The 14,138-nt window shown below is 41.1% G+C and overlaps 1 protein-coding gene across 1 annotated transcript in view; it reads left to right on the top strand.

The window, feature by feature from the left end:
* Positions 1 to 12,092, top strand: part of svild (supervillin d) — a 41,960-nt gene extending 29,868 nt beyond the window's left edge. The window contains exons 9-29 of the mRNA XM_068305161.1: positions 3,219 to 3,366; positions 3,482 to 3,553; positions 4,159 to 4,245; positions 4,421 to 4,604; positions 4,886 to 5,058; positions 5,425 to 5,586; positions 5,860 to 5,996; positions 6,110 to 6,257; positions 6,493 to 6,638; positions 6,804 to 6,979; positions 7,195 to 7,330; positions 7,514 to 7,814; positions 7,978 to 8,132; positions 8,266 to 8,362; positions 8,486 to 8,693; positions 8,778 to 8,911; positions 9,111 to 9,266; positions 9,453 to 9,596; positions 9,824 to 9,936; positions 10,767 to 10,922; positions 11,094 to 12,092. Of these exons, the coding sequence (XP_068161262.1) occupies positions 3,219 to 3,366; positions 3,482 to 3,553; positions 4,159 to 4,245; positions 4,421 to 4,604; positions 4,886 to 5,058; positions 5,425 to 5,586; positions 5,860 to 5,996; positions 6,110 to 6,257; positions 6,493 to 6,638; positions 6,804 to 6,979; positions 7,195 to 7,330; positions 7,514 to 7,814; positions 7,978 to 8,132; positions 8,266 to 8,362; positions 8,486 to 8,693; positions 8,778 to 8,911; positions 9,111 to 9,266; positions 9,453 to 9,596; positions 9,824 to 9,936; positions 10,767 to 10,922; positions 11,094 to 11,180 (3,120 nt within the window). The 3' untranslated portion in view covers positions 11,181 to 12,092. The remainder of the gene's footprint in view (positions 1 to 3,218; positions 3,367 to 3,481; positions 3,554 to 4,158; positions 4,246 to 4,420; positions 4,605 to 4,885; positions 5,059 to 5,424; positions 5,587 to 5,859; positions 5,997 to 6,109; positions 6,258 to 6,492; positions 6,639 to 6,803; positions 6,980 to 7,194; positions 7,331 to 7,513; positions 7,815 to 7,977; positions 8,133 to 8,265; positions 8,363 to 8,485; positions 8,694 to 8,777; positions 8,912 to 9,110; positions 9,267 to 9,452; positions 9,597 to 9,823; positions 9,937 to 10,766; positions 10,923 to 11,093) is intronic.
* The last annotated feature ends 2,046 nt before the right edge of the window (positions 12,093 to 14,138 follow it).

Here is a 14,138-nt window from a genome sequence, read left to right as displayed (position 1 = left end):
TCATGTTTATGGTGCAGTGATGCTGAGATATTAGATTTTGTCTTCCTGCGACGGTTATTGAAAACCAGGATGATCCAGTTTATTGAACTGAATGTCTATAATGTTACTCAGTGTGCTTTGTTCCCAAAAATGTATCAGAGCAAAGGATGATTTAATAATTTCATAGCAGAATTCATAGAATGTTAATACATTGAAAGCCGTCCATCTTTTTGCATGCATTGCTTTCAGGTTATAGTGTTTGCCCTCTCTATCTGCACAGTCTTTTGTCCTTTCCCTTTCTCGCTCTCTCCCCCTAAAAAGACATCCTCTTTAGTACGTTCATTAGATGCATCTCCAGATGATTTAGTGATGAAGACCTCAGTGCTCCCTCTCCTACAATCCCCTCTGATAATTTCCAATCCTCTTTTTCCTTTCTCCTCCTTTCCCCCCTCCAGCTTCCTCTGTCCTTACCTGAAGACTCAACCCTTTTCCTCTTTCAACTTTGTTGCTTCAGGTGAGTGTGTGTGCAAAGGTATGTTCTTTGTGGGCCTCTTTGCATGATCCCTAAATAACTGTGTTATTATTTCTCTATCTGCGCCATGAAGACCTTCTTGCACCCCCTTTCTCCGTCTTACTGTAGAGAAATCAAATATGTCAGCACATGTTGTTGCTACATAATTAAGATTTTCTGGTCCTCAGTTGGTCGATATAAGTGTCAGTGGTTTGGCTGAGGCACTGCCTGTGCCATACAGTAAGGCAGCGCTGAGAAAAACAGTTTCCTGTGGGATCTTGGGACTATATGCCTTCTTTTCCTGTCCTCTCTCAGGGGTTCAGTTAGGCCAAGGTATTTCCCTTTTCTGATTGAATCCAGAGATGGGCGTCCAGCTGGAAGGGTTGCATTCAGTGTTCCCTCTAAGCTGCGCGTCTGCGCAATTACGCACTGCTTGCACAGTCTCAGCGCACAAGAAATTCCATGCTGCGCATAAAACAAAATTTGATACAAACGTATTGTGATTTCCCGTGTGTTGTTACTGTTGCGTGTTGCTGCCTTGAGTTGTTCTGCGCGTGTGTGAGTTGTACATGAGTTTGCTACACTTGGAGTGGGGGTAGGGTCGTGTAAAAAGTGAGTACTGAGCAGGAGATGAGAGGAGTTCTGGATTGTTGCAGGACCCTCACATATAACATACTACACATGTCATGAGGAACAAGATCTTTGTCTTTTTCATTTCAAGTGGGTCAAATCACTTATATTAAAAGTGAACTAATGAAAATTACTCCTGTAGTTTGATTATCTTAATAAGCCATGTATCTTTCTATGATCCAAGTTTTGAAGTGTGATACTGGTGTGTGGCTACAGCGCGCGCACATCTGCTGTTGTTCACAGTAGTCCTCAGTGCACTCAGGAAGCTTGTGTGTTTGCCCAGACACATGAAAAATTATGAAAAATTAGAGGGAAAATTGATCATTGGCTTTATCTTTTTTTTAAATGTTTGCTTTTGCTGTGCTGTAGTTTGCAAGCATGAGCATGCATCACTGTGCAAAGATGTCAAGTAAAATACAAGCAGTTAAGGGTTGTATGTGTGAGTATTAATAGTTTAACAGTTCAGCAAGATTTCCTCTCATAGTTTAATACGTGTCTCAGTAATGCTACCTTCAGGTATTCAGAGATTGTGCTGAAACATCCTTGCATATCACAAGATGTGTCGTATTCTTAGCCTTTAATGAAGCCAAGCATAATACGCAAAGGAACTTTCACCAGCTAGTAACAGAGTCATACTGATGTGGCATGTTTTTCATCCATCCGTCCATCCATAAGATAATCAAAATCATATGGATTGGTACACCTAAGACATGTCACCAGGGCATTGCAGGGCCACACATAGACAGACATCTGTTCACGCTCACACTCACACAATTTAGAATGATCAGTTCCCCCAAAGTGCATGTTTTTGGGGATGGGAGGAAGCCAGAGAACCTGTACATAACTCACACAGACACAGGGAGAACGTACAGTGTATGTGTCATCTGATTGCTCCTGCTGTTGCATTGCTCATTACTGAATTATGAGCCTGTCCATCCATCCATTTTCCTGAAGATGAGACAACCGCAATTGTCTCATTTTCAGCCACTTCTTGGCCTTTCGGGTACAGATGTTGCTGAAATCTATACCAGCTGGCCATGAGCAAGATGCAGGATACACTGCAGACATTTTTTTCAACACATCACAGGGCAGGTCAGGTTGTATAAAATAGAACTTGAATCACAAATCATTTGGTCTATTCGTATCATCATCAACATTACGTAGCAATAACGGATGGAGTACTGATTTTGGAAGGATGCTCCTCTCATTCAAATGTAATGTCGTGTTGACATCAGTCTGGCTGAAGATCACATCATATGTCAGATCTTTTTTATTTTAAGGCTGCTGACATCTGAGTATGCTTAAGTTGTCTTCTCAAGGCTTCCTTAAAAGATAATACTGTGAGTTACAGAGTGACAGTCAGCAGATCCTCCTCAAACCACAGAACACAATGTTTTCAAGTTGTTTTTGTTCTTAATTCTCTAGCTGTACAAACTGGACTTCAGTTTAAATGGTTTCTTATTCCAGATTTGTGTGGGTTTACCCTATAGGAAGATATGTCTGCCTTTAACTATAAAAAGGAAGTCACCACTCATAGTGCATTGCACACAGTGAATTGCTCATTGTGAGCAAAGGAATAAGGGGAGGCAGCCAGGAAAAACCAAAGCAAGGCCATAAAGCGCTTCAAATTTTTTAAGAGTGGCATGTCATTAATTACTGTAACAGCTTTTAGGGTCCAGTGGGACCAAGGGTCCTAGTAAACCTCTGTTAATTAATTTATAATGGCGGAGTTCAGGTGAAAAAGTGGCAGCAGGAATAAATCATGGAAGGAGAAATGCATCCTGTGTAGTAGGTGATGGATGGCCTCAATGTTTAAACATGGATTTTGGTGTTTTTATCATCATGCCAAAACATTAGTTACATTTTTGTAGCAAACATAATGTTTGAGCAGTACAGTGATAACATCTGGAAATACTTGCTTTTGTGAAAAAGTTCGAGCCATATATGTAGAAAAAAAATCAACCTTTGATTGATTAATTTCTTAAAATGAGGTAGCATCTTAATGTTCCTTCATCATCAACCTTTATTGCTTGATTCCTAATCACTACACTGTGTCTTTACAGAGTGATATGTGTGCCTATGTTTCTGTAATGTTTAGAAGTCCAGTGTAGAGGTGGGGGCCAAAATGTCGCTGGCAGAAAGGATGAAGATCCTTAAAGACAAGGAGGAGCAGTGGAAGAACAAAGGCAGTGGAGCAGCGAATGACTCCGTCCAGTTCACTGTGGCAGGACGCATGGCCAAAAAGGGTATGAAGAAAACATTTGTATTTGTTTGCGAGAGAATAATTTCAATAAATACAGAACACATTGATCAGTAGTGATTACTACTTGCAGCCACCATTTCCTTTACGTGTTCCTCCAGGTCTTGTGTCACATGCCGCAAAGGAGTCCCCTCTCAAGAGGTCTGATGCCACGCCTGTGAAACCACACGAAGGTAGTTTACATTCCTTTTCAACTTGGTCAATGCTTGTATGATAGTGTTTGAGTCATTCCACTGGATCAGTGAAATGTTTACATTAATGGCCTTGATGTCATGCATATCTCATGTGTATTGATTCATGAACGTGTGGCACTTAACTTATTCGCTGCCAGTGCTTTGTAGCAATTGATCTCCGGAAGACTTTCTCCAACGATCCAGACATTTATCAGTGTTTTCTGTTTGTTCTTTGCTCAGAGCGACACCGTGTTCGCTCACGGGTGCGCTCTGACATATGCAAACTTTGTTGCATTGCAAGCTGTCACAACTTCCTCTGCTTCCCATCCTCTGTTCTGTAACTGGATCAGTTGTCATTACTCTAAATTCCATGAATAGAAGCCTGATTTTTACTGACAAGCTCTGCCAGACTGTCCCCCAGCCCCTCCCTGTTGTAAAACCTAATTGAGTTCTATAGACGTCTTGTCAGCCAGTGACTTAAGAAGTGTGGCAAATGTACCACAAATTTTCTAGTTTTTACTATGATGAATTATTAATTAATTGTTAGAAGAAGTAAGTGTGTTAAGCTCCAAGTATTCAGGCCTTTGTTTGGTGTTGCTTAACAGATATCTCGACAAAATCTGATGTCAAGGTGGAAGGAGATAATAGGCTCGATAAGCTTGAGTCTTTCCTTGACAAGCTCCACAATAAAGGTAAATTCCCCCTGTTTATTGTGTTAGTAAGCACCTACTCTACATGCATTTGGAAACATTTCAATCACCTAATAGTGATTTTTGTCTGTGTATAACAGTATTGTCCCACAAAAGGTTTATATCTAACACATTCTGTTCCTTCCCTTTTTGTTTCTTGCTATGGTGGCTTGTTCAGGAGTGAGCAAAAGCAAGACGTCCACCATCGAGGTGACGGCAGAGACGGAGAAGGAGGTGATGACCCTGGATGACGAGGAGACGTTTGGGAACTTCTACAAACCAATCTCTCCTGTTACGCTCCAGGATTCCAGTGTGATTCTTACAGAGGAGGACCTCAGCCAGATCCAAGCAGATACACCAAAGTCAGTTTAGAATAATAAGAATGATAAGAAAGACATTTTTTGACCACCTTTCAACAAATGCTTTTGTACCAGATCAATGCAAGTGTACTGTTTTGCCACTAATAAGTTTGTCAAGTTTTTGTAAAGCATAAGTTTAAAAACAAGTTACTATTCTCTATTATACAATTGAACGACATCAGAAACTAAGATCACATGATGACAATACTGTAATAACTATTATTTGATGTCCTTTTTTGCATCAAAAATCATCTCTGCTTTATTTTGTGTGTTTTGGTGTTCAGGCTCACTTCATCGGTAGCAGAACACAAGCGAGCTGTGCGACCAGCCAGAAGGAATCAGGGATCCAGGAATCCTCTGCGGGCTCTGGCTGCCCGTAACGACATCCGCCAGGTCTATACCGAGCAACGGCTTAACGTGGCCTCCGTGGAGACCAAGAGGATCCAAGTTGAGAGGAGTAAGACTGAAGCCTTATAAATCTTGTGATGTGTTTATGTTAACAAAGAAGCTAATTTACAGCAGAAATCAACATTGTTTTCAGGTTCTTCGTGTTTCATGATGATTAATGAATACAGAAAGCTGACAGTCTTTACAAAATAAACGTGTGCAGGAAAGTAAAAGTTGCACATAGCTATTGAATGTCTATTCAGTCATTTAATGTATTTTCTGTTTTAATCTGCTTTGTGTGTGTTTCCTGTAGTCTAGCTCACATGAAGGAAGACAATGTCTTTGAGAATCTGTAATTTAAATCTGGTCATGTTTATTAGCTGAGATTAATCATAAGTAAATACACAGTCTCTAACCTTTTTTTTTCTCCTCAAAGTGGCGAAGCACTCCAGAACAAACTTGGCTGATGTGGCCTTGGCAGGTCTTGCAAGCAAGGAAAACTTCCGCAAGATCAACCTGCGCAGTGTCAAATCCACAGATGTTGTGACCAACAACAGCACGCTACCTTACAACAAGCTCATGCTTATTCGTATCAAAGGTCAGAAATATAAGGGTATCTATATTAACCTTTTTTATACTGTTCGTAGCTGTTGAATGCAGGTATCTCTACATTTTAATGTTTTTAGTCATTCAATACTGTTGTGTTGTTGTTTCTCTGTGTCAGATTTTGTGTATGTGCTTTTGTTCTACTACTGCCGCTCTCCAAAGCCAGAAAGCAGTGGAAAATCTGGAGCTAGATTCTAGTGCATCCATCCCTTAGGTGAACAAAGCAAAATCTGTCAGATTAAAATTATAAACTGTTTGTCTGTAGGTCGAAGGCATGTCCAGGTGCGCCTGATGGAGCCCACAACCCACTCTCTAAACAGCGGGGACTGCTTCCTTCTTATAACACCAAAGCACTGCTTCATGTGGAGTGGAGAGTTTGCTAACGTCATTGAGAAAGCAAAGGTTGCCACACACACTGAGAAGTTTCAAGAAGGCTTGAGAATCTTCTTTAGTCCAAATTTTTAGACATGTACTGATACAGTTGTGACACATACAGTATGTTTCCTGTCAATCAGGCGTCAGAGATGGCGTCCTATGTTCAGGCCAAGAGGGACCTTGGTTGTAAGGCCTCCCAGGTGACGGTGCTGGAGGAGGGTATCAATGCTGACAGCAGATGGGCTAAAGAGTTCTGGAGCCTTTTGGGTGGAAAGACCCAATACAGAGGTTCATACTCACTTATATACTGTTGTTATTTATATACGTTATATATGTGTGTGTGTGTGTGTGTGTGTGTGTGTGTGTGTGTGTGTGTGTGTGTGTATATATATATATGTGTGTGTGTGTATATATGTGTATATATATGTGTATATATATGTGCATGATTAATTGAATCTATTCATTTGCGATAGTTTGTGACCCTGTGACATCTTGTACTTTTGTTCTGCTGTGTGTGTGATAGGAGCTGGGGAGCCGGAGGAGGATGAACTGTACGAGAGTGGCATTTTAGATTCTATTGGTGTGTACAGACTCCAGGGAGACAAACTGGTGCCTCATGACGATGCCTGGGCCGCCATCCCAAGTGTCTGTTTGCTCAATTCCAAAGAGGTAATACCGCCACTCTAATAATGGTCTCACACTGAGATTTGAGGAGAAATAAATTGCATTTTTACAACTTAAGAATTGCTTAAAAAAACCTGATGAATAATAATATAAAAGTTCAAGTTTGTCTATCCTCTACTCTTTCCCCCTTTTGACAATACTTTACTGCAGGTTTTAGTGTTTGACTTTGGTGGTGAAGTGTACGTCTGGCATGGGAAAGACGTGCCCTTGGCTGAAAGAAAAGTTGCTGTGAAACTGGGAAAGCAGCTGTACAGTGGCAGCTTTGACTACAGCAACTGCAGGGTTAACCCTTTAGATGCCTCCTGTACCAATAAGGATGTGCCTCAGTGAGTACTGGTATTCTCATTAACTTTAGCACCTTTTATAGTGTCGAACAAAACTGCCAAAGATAAGTTGTTTTAAGTGATATACAGTGGACAGGATTGGCCGGTGTGTTAATGTCTGAGTTGGGTTATTGTAAACTCTAGTGGTTTCTTCTTGCCAGTGCAGCTGCAGGGAGGAGATGTTTTTTTTAAATGATTCCCTTGTGTGTGATTTCTAGGAAGGGAGAGCATCGTCCAAGCTGGACTCTGTTTGGCCGGCTGTCCGAGCACAATGAGACGGCCCTGTTCAAAGAGAAGTTCCTGGACTGGGCCGAGAAGAAAAAGGAGGAAACAGGTCAAGCTGAGGAAGTCAAGGTAGAGTAGATTAGACTGATACAAAAATAGCTGCGGCTGCATGTTCATAAATCTGTTTTCCTTGGGTTTTGGTACTTCTTGATTGTGATAGTTTGCTTGAGGCATATATATCTGGAGGGATCTATAAAGAAACAATGTTCTACTCTAGCAGTTTGATTACTGAAGTACAATAAATCACTGCAGAGCCCAGTCAACTCCATGGAGCAATCCCCATTTGACTTGGACCTGCAGCCATGTGATGCCAGGGTCCTGCTGGATAATGAGCCAGACCCAATGAAGACTCTTCTGGAGGGCGTGGATGTCCAACGGGGCCACGGCGTGGTGAGGGCAGATGATGGAAGACAGGCAGAGCTGACGACAGTAGCTGTAGATGCCTGGCACATTAAAGAACACGGTGAAGAGAAACTACCTGAAGAGAGTCTGGGCCAACTACATAATGGCGATGCCTACATCATCCGCTGGACGTACTCAATCACCACACTTGGTAAGTCATTTATTGGCATTGTGGGGGCTTTGAAACCTAACAATTGGAGTGGGAGGTTGAGATGCCAAGACCTGAGGTGATTAACGTTTCAGAGTTCTGCAGTTTTTCAGAAGCTGTGAATAAATTTACCAGGTTTACTTAACCGTGGTTCTGTTTTTGTCAGTGGGAAAGCGGCAGAGACCTGGTGAGCTAAGTGCCGGCGCTCCAGGAAGAGAGAGGACTGCATGTTTTTTCTGGCAAGGCAGCCAGTCAAGCATCAGTGAGAAAGGAACCTCAGCTCTGATGACAGTGGAGCTGGGCAGCCACAGGGGATCGCAAGTGAGAAAAGTCATCACAGCCTCATGCAATTAGTATACTATAATTCTTAATGTAGAAATCTCTGTTTAGCACATGCTTTTTTTTCACGCGTTTGTGTATCCATCATTGTGTTTCATTCTGATTGGCTGTCCAGGTGTTGGTGAGTGAGGGGAAAGAGCCTCCGTGCTTCCTACAGCTCTTCCAGGGAGGTTTGGTCATCCACAAGGGAAGTAGAGAAAACAGTAACACAGGTAAAACTTATTCATGATATAAAATACTTACTATTTTTAAAAGCAGGTAACACAATAGCAGCTTCTGAACTCTGGCCTCCACCTTAATGCCAACCATTTCTAACTATTTGCTCCTTTCTCCAGGTGGCTGGAGGTTGTTCTGTGTCCGTGGGGAAGTAGAGAGGGAGGCCTCGCTGGTGGAGGTAGTTTGTCAGAGTGCCAGTCTGCGCTCTCGAGCCTGTCTGGTGCTCCTCAATGCTCAGAAATGTCATCTGTTCTTGTGGTATGGCTGTAAAACACACACAGGAGCCAAACAGGTTGCCAAAAGAGCAGCAGACAAAGTAACCCAAAGGTAAATCCCTCGGGCACCAAGGGATAAATAGATGACGAGTGGGTGTGTGGATTTACAGTTTACAGTTTTCTGTGTGTTTTTAAGGTGTCCTTCAGAGTTAGGTCTGAGCAGCACCAGCAATATAAAGGTGGAGGAAGTGGAGGAGGGATCTGAGCCCACAGTGTTCCTGAAGGCTTTGGGTCCACAGGACAAGAAGGCCTATGACTGTATGCTTCAAGGTAAGTAATCACATACACACAAGACTTATCAGCAAGGAGGAGAAAGAAAGATTAACAACTGAGCTTGTGTGTGTATGTATGTGTGTGTGTGTGTGTGTGTGTGTGTGTGTGTGTGTGTGTGTGTGTGTGTGTGTGTGTGTGTGTGTGTGTGTGTGTGTGTGTGTACATGTGTGCATGTGTGTGTATGTGTTATTTCCAGATCCAGGGAAGTACAACTACACCCCACGACTTTTCCGGTTGACAGCCAGCTCTGGAGTGTTTGAATGGGAGGAGAAGCTGTCTCCTGCCAGAGTGACTGAGGGAATCATGGCAATGCCGTTCCTGCAGGAGAACCTCTACTCTGCACAGCAGCCAGGTCCGACAGAAAAGCAGCAATTATACATTTTAAATTGAGCACATTATAATGATTATGATTGTTTCAATTATGTATCACATGATTAGTGTCTGCAGAAGATAACACAATTAATATTCGGTGAACCAGGATAAACATACCATAACTACTGTAGCCTGATAGCTAATGCTCCTCCTGTGCTTTCTCCAGCCCTGTTCTTGCTGGATAACCGGATGGAGGTGTACCTGTGGCAGGGCTGGAGCCCAGAAGACACCCAGTGCACCGGCTCTGCAAAGATACGCTGGAACAATGAGAGGAAGTGTGCCATGGAGACGGTGCTGCAGTATTGCAAAGGTCAGAGTTCACATGGATAAATACTGATTCAAGAACTGATTGACAATCTCATTTACTGTCTTTCAGAAAAAGAACCATTTGTTCATATTAACAGAAAATATAGAAAACTTAAATGAAACACTGATACCCTTATTGATCAACAACTATCTAAGAATAGCTGAAGCAGTCCAGAAATATAGGTAATGATTTGGTTTTGGACTCAAAAGTACATTTTGCAATTCTTCCAGAAAAGAACCCTCGGCGCCCCCCTCTGGCCTATTTGGTCCTAGCAGGCTATGAACCTCTCACTTTTACCAACATTTTCCCATACTGGGAGAAGGACCCTAGTGTCACTTCAAAGGTAGGATAATTTGTTTCGTTATTGTCACGTCTGTGTTTCTATGTTGTAAGACCGTGTTTGAAATTAGGAAAGCTCCAGTTCAGACAAGATTAGTTGGCAGAAAGAATCCAAATTATCTCACTCAACCAGATCTGTCAGATAAGGTGACAGCTCCCTGTCTTTTTACCTCCAGCAAGCAGAATCAAATTTAGCCTTATCCAAGGCTGTTTAAATCAATCCACTGGACTTTAACAAAAGTTTCTTGAAAATGCTTCGCCACTCATCCAAGAGGCTTAGTCAGTTCTGAAGGTGACTGGTCTTGTCCCAGCTTATTAACCATGCGGGGTGTGTTCAGTGCTATTCACATTTCAACGACTAGTTGAAACCCATCTGGCTCCTTAACCAGACCTATATGGGATCACTATACCATTATGCTTGCTCTACTTATCTTCCGTCCCCACTGGGTTGTTCTCCTCTACACCCCATTAAAACAGTGTTATGGAGCAGAGGAGAATTTATCAATATTCAATCAAAGATATTGAGGATCACGGATCATTATGGGGCAAGACATTTCAGATACAGTATAGTTGAACATCTGGCAGCTGAATGACATGAATTGGACCTATAAAAGTCCAGTGGATTAATTTAACCAGCTTTGGATAACCATGACCTGGATAACTGAGAACCTTGACAGACATGTCATATTTAGCCTTCAGCAAAGGAAGGATTCTGAGGACAAGTTGTAGAAATAGCCACAAAATCTCATCCAAAAATATCATTTAGACATATTTGTGTAAACTACAGCATTCTGGGTTTGTAGTTGTTAACCAACTTAACTGGTGTGTAAACAGGCTGAGAGCTCCAAGAACAGAGTGATGCTAGTGAAAGAGGTACTGTCAAAGCTCAGCAAGCAACAATATACCATAGAGGAGCTGACAAAGAAACCTCCACCGGAAGGAGTGGACCCTCTACGCCTGGAGGATTACCTGTCTGAAGAGGATTTTAAGGTGGGGCTCTTGTCAGTATGAAAACAATTAAAATATTTTAAGTGATTTAATCATCAATGAGAAGAAAAACTGAAAAACAATTATTGAAATAGCAGGTGTGCCTAATGTTTCCATTTAATTGAAATTAAGGCTCGATATGACAGTTATTCTCCTCTTCAATATTTTTTACAGACACTTCTTGAGATGAGTCGAGTTGAGTTCAACGCCCTGCCAAACTGGAAGCAAAAGAACCTGAAGAAAAACAAGGGTCTTTTTTAAAACACATGTTTGTACACAAGTCTGCTGCCTGAGCAGCGTTTTATTGTTTTTGTTTTATTAAACCTACCCCTAAACCCCTTCCAAAAAAAAATTGGGAAAGGAAAAATGCCACTGTTAATATGTCACTGAAATGTTTTAACCAAATATGCACTTCATGACCTTTTTTTATGTCAAAATGTTTTCCTTTTATGAAAAAAATTAGTTAGCCTCCAGAATAAATTTGTAATATACTACTATAAATATACTGTTTTATTCAATCAGCGTTGATTTTGAGAATGCATTTGTATACAAATGTACTATTAGGAGAGTTACTGATCAAATTATGTTTTTTATGGGAAAAGCCAGCTTTGTGTAATGGAACTACATTGTTCCGCAAAATTGACTCCAATTAAGAAAGGCAAATAAAAGAAGTAAATGAAATCCCAGTCCAGAGAACAGTCCAGTCATCTGTGGTCGGTTGAAAGAGATTCTATTCCAGATATCTGACTCGTTTCACACCCCGACTTTAACAGCAAAATCAAGATTTTTAAATGACAGCAGCTGGTACAGATGTAGATGGGACCAAATTTATGCCTACATTGCATAACCATTTATCACTTGGTAAATTTTCAAAGCCCAAAAAACCAAAAACACTTTCATTCATTTTTGTGATTATCATTAAAATGGTCTCTTTTTTTTGGTACGAATTATTTCCTGGTTCTAATGTCTAGATGCCTCTGATCTGCTGGCTATGTGGGACTATAACTTCTCTTGCAATGTATGGTTTTTGTGTCTTTGTGCGAGAATGTTAATGTGCAATTTCAAAAGTATTAAGTATGTGTGTATGTGAGACTGACAGAAAGAAAGTATGAACCATATAAACTGCCTCTATATATCTGTAGCTGTCATCACAAATGAATACTGCAAAACGTCGGCATGTTTCGGGAAAATTCTTGGAAACAAAAAACCTTTCCTTTACAAACCATGTATTAAAAACAATATGTGTTTTTCTTTGTGATACAAAAGATATGAAAAACACAAAAGTAAGGTGTTGGGGAATATGAGATACTAATACTCAAGACTCCCTATTAAAGATTTTTTTAAAAATCTTTTGTTAAGTTTATTTAAATAGCTTGAACGCTTCGATATATCTCATGGAGATGCACAGGGCTGTTGACTTTGACACAGATCAAGAGGAATCTCGTGTTTTCTTCACAAGTCGCTGAAAAAAAAAGATTATTTACTATCAGCTAGTAGTTGTTGTAGTCCACTTATTAAAAAAATCTACTCTAATTTCAACTTGATACTCCATGTCAACATGCAGGAACTGGTTGTGATGGCATTCAAGTATCCGTAGGAAATTTGGAGATGGTTAGCGGTATGGTGTTACCAAATCCAGTTCTGTAGAAGATCAGTTATAAATGACATTAGAGCCACTAATTGATGGCAAGCATTTAAACATTGGCAAGTAAAGTACAGGTGGAACTCATTACTTTACAATGGCTCCATTTCATTTAGTGTTCTTGGAACACTCTGCGGATGTGCCAGAAGGCACAATAACAGAGCCTGGGAACTGCTCCATCTCCACTGATCACAGCCAGGACTCATGTTAATAGTAACATCTGTGTTTGACAGGTCTGGAGGGTCACCGTGAGGATGGGGATCATTCTGTTTGTGTGAAACATTGATTCTTCCGATAGAAACCCGTTTTATTAAATTGTGTCCCTGCCAGGAGCCGCATCTGAAAAGATGAAAAGGTTTATTATTACGCTGTTATTGATTTGCAATAGAGCTCAGAAACCTTCTGGTCAGTGAGATCATATCATAAAAACCCAAGGGATTTAAAAGGCTGCAGCTTTCAACAACAGAAATGTGTCACTAATGCTTTGTTCCTGATTAACTTTGAATTATTATCTTAATTTAATGAAGACCTAAAACAGACTGAGTGTCGTGGAGTTGAGTTTGCAACGTTTTACACAAAATCGGTAATTAGTGTACCCTCATCAACTGTAACCATCCTCCACAGAGGAGAGAGGATGGAGGAGAGGAGTGATCTCATTCTGGAGAGTGAGATTCTATGAAATTGGACCTCAGTGGATGGATGGCTGCCAGAGGTTGGCGTGCTCTTTCTCAGGACTCTGTGGACCCCGTTGGAAGATTTGCAGGTCGGATGTAATGATCTTGGCTTTGGTTGGTTGAGTACAGAATAGATAGTCACAGGAGAGGAGAATGGGGGGGGGGGGCTTTTGCGTCTTTAGAAGCTGTGGTTGGAGAGAATGAGAGTAAAGTTACAATACATCATGTGTCTTTTATAATAACCCCCCCCCCATATATGCTTAAACGCTTAAACTTCCTATGGAGCATGATTCAGTGTGCTCAGAGTTTTGAACGCACTGTTGTGCAGTGACAGCAGAAAAAGCTTATTTCCAATTTTTTTGACTACTTCCTGACTCCAATTCATGTTAATGCTGCTTTGCAAACTACAGTACAGCGTGTCAAATACTGACAGCAATGTTCATATTTAACCACTAGGGGGTGCTGTCAGTCCAAAATATAACTCGAAATAAAAAAATGTGTGTTGTCAGGTGATTAAAAAAAATTTGGATCAAAAAACAGTAATGGTTTATTTTTTCTGCTTGTGTCATAAAACAAAATCTGGTGTTCACACCCATTTCACTGACATGCTGAACAGGTGTGCAATAAGTAAAGGCACATTTATTAAAACTAACTAGTTTGACAATGTCTCTCCCCTACATGTCCTCATGTCACACTGATGCCAATACACATGAAGCAGCAGCATTATTTCCACAGCAGATGGCTGGAGACAACTGCTGTTTCCACAGACAGCAAATGGGCGTTTTGTTTGTTTATTTATGATCAGCTCTGTTCAGCAAGCATTAATCACCTGCATCACTTTGCCTCGTGGCCCAGGTGACACAGCAGCCCACAATGAGGCTGACAAGAAGGCAAACAATGAAG

Source organism: Antennarius striatus, chromosome 21 (assembly GCF_040054535.1).
Source record: "Antennarius striatus isolate MH-2024 chromosome 21, ASM4005453v1, whole genome shotgun sequence".
NCBI classification, from domain to species: domain Eukaryota; kingdom Metazoa; phylum Chordata; class Actinopteri; order Lophiiformes; family Antennariidae; genus Antennarius; species Antennarius striatus.
This window is presented reverse-complemented; position numbering and strand designations above follow the sequence as displayed.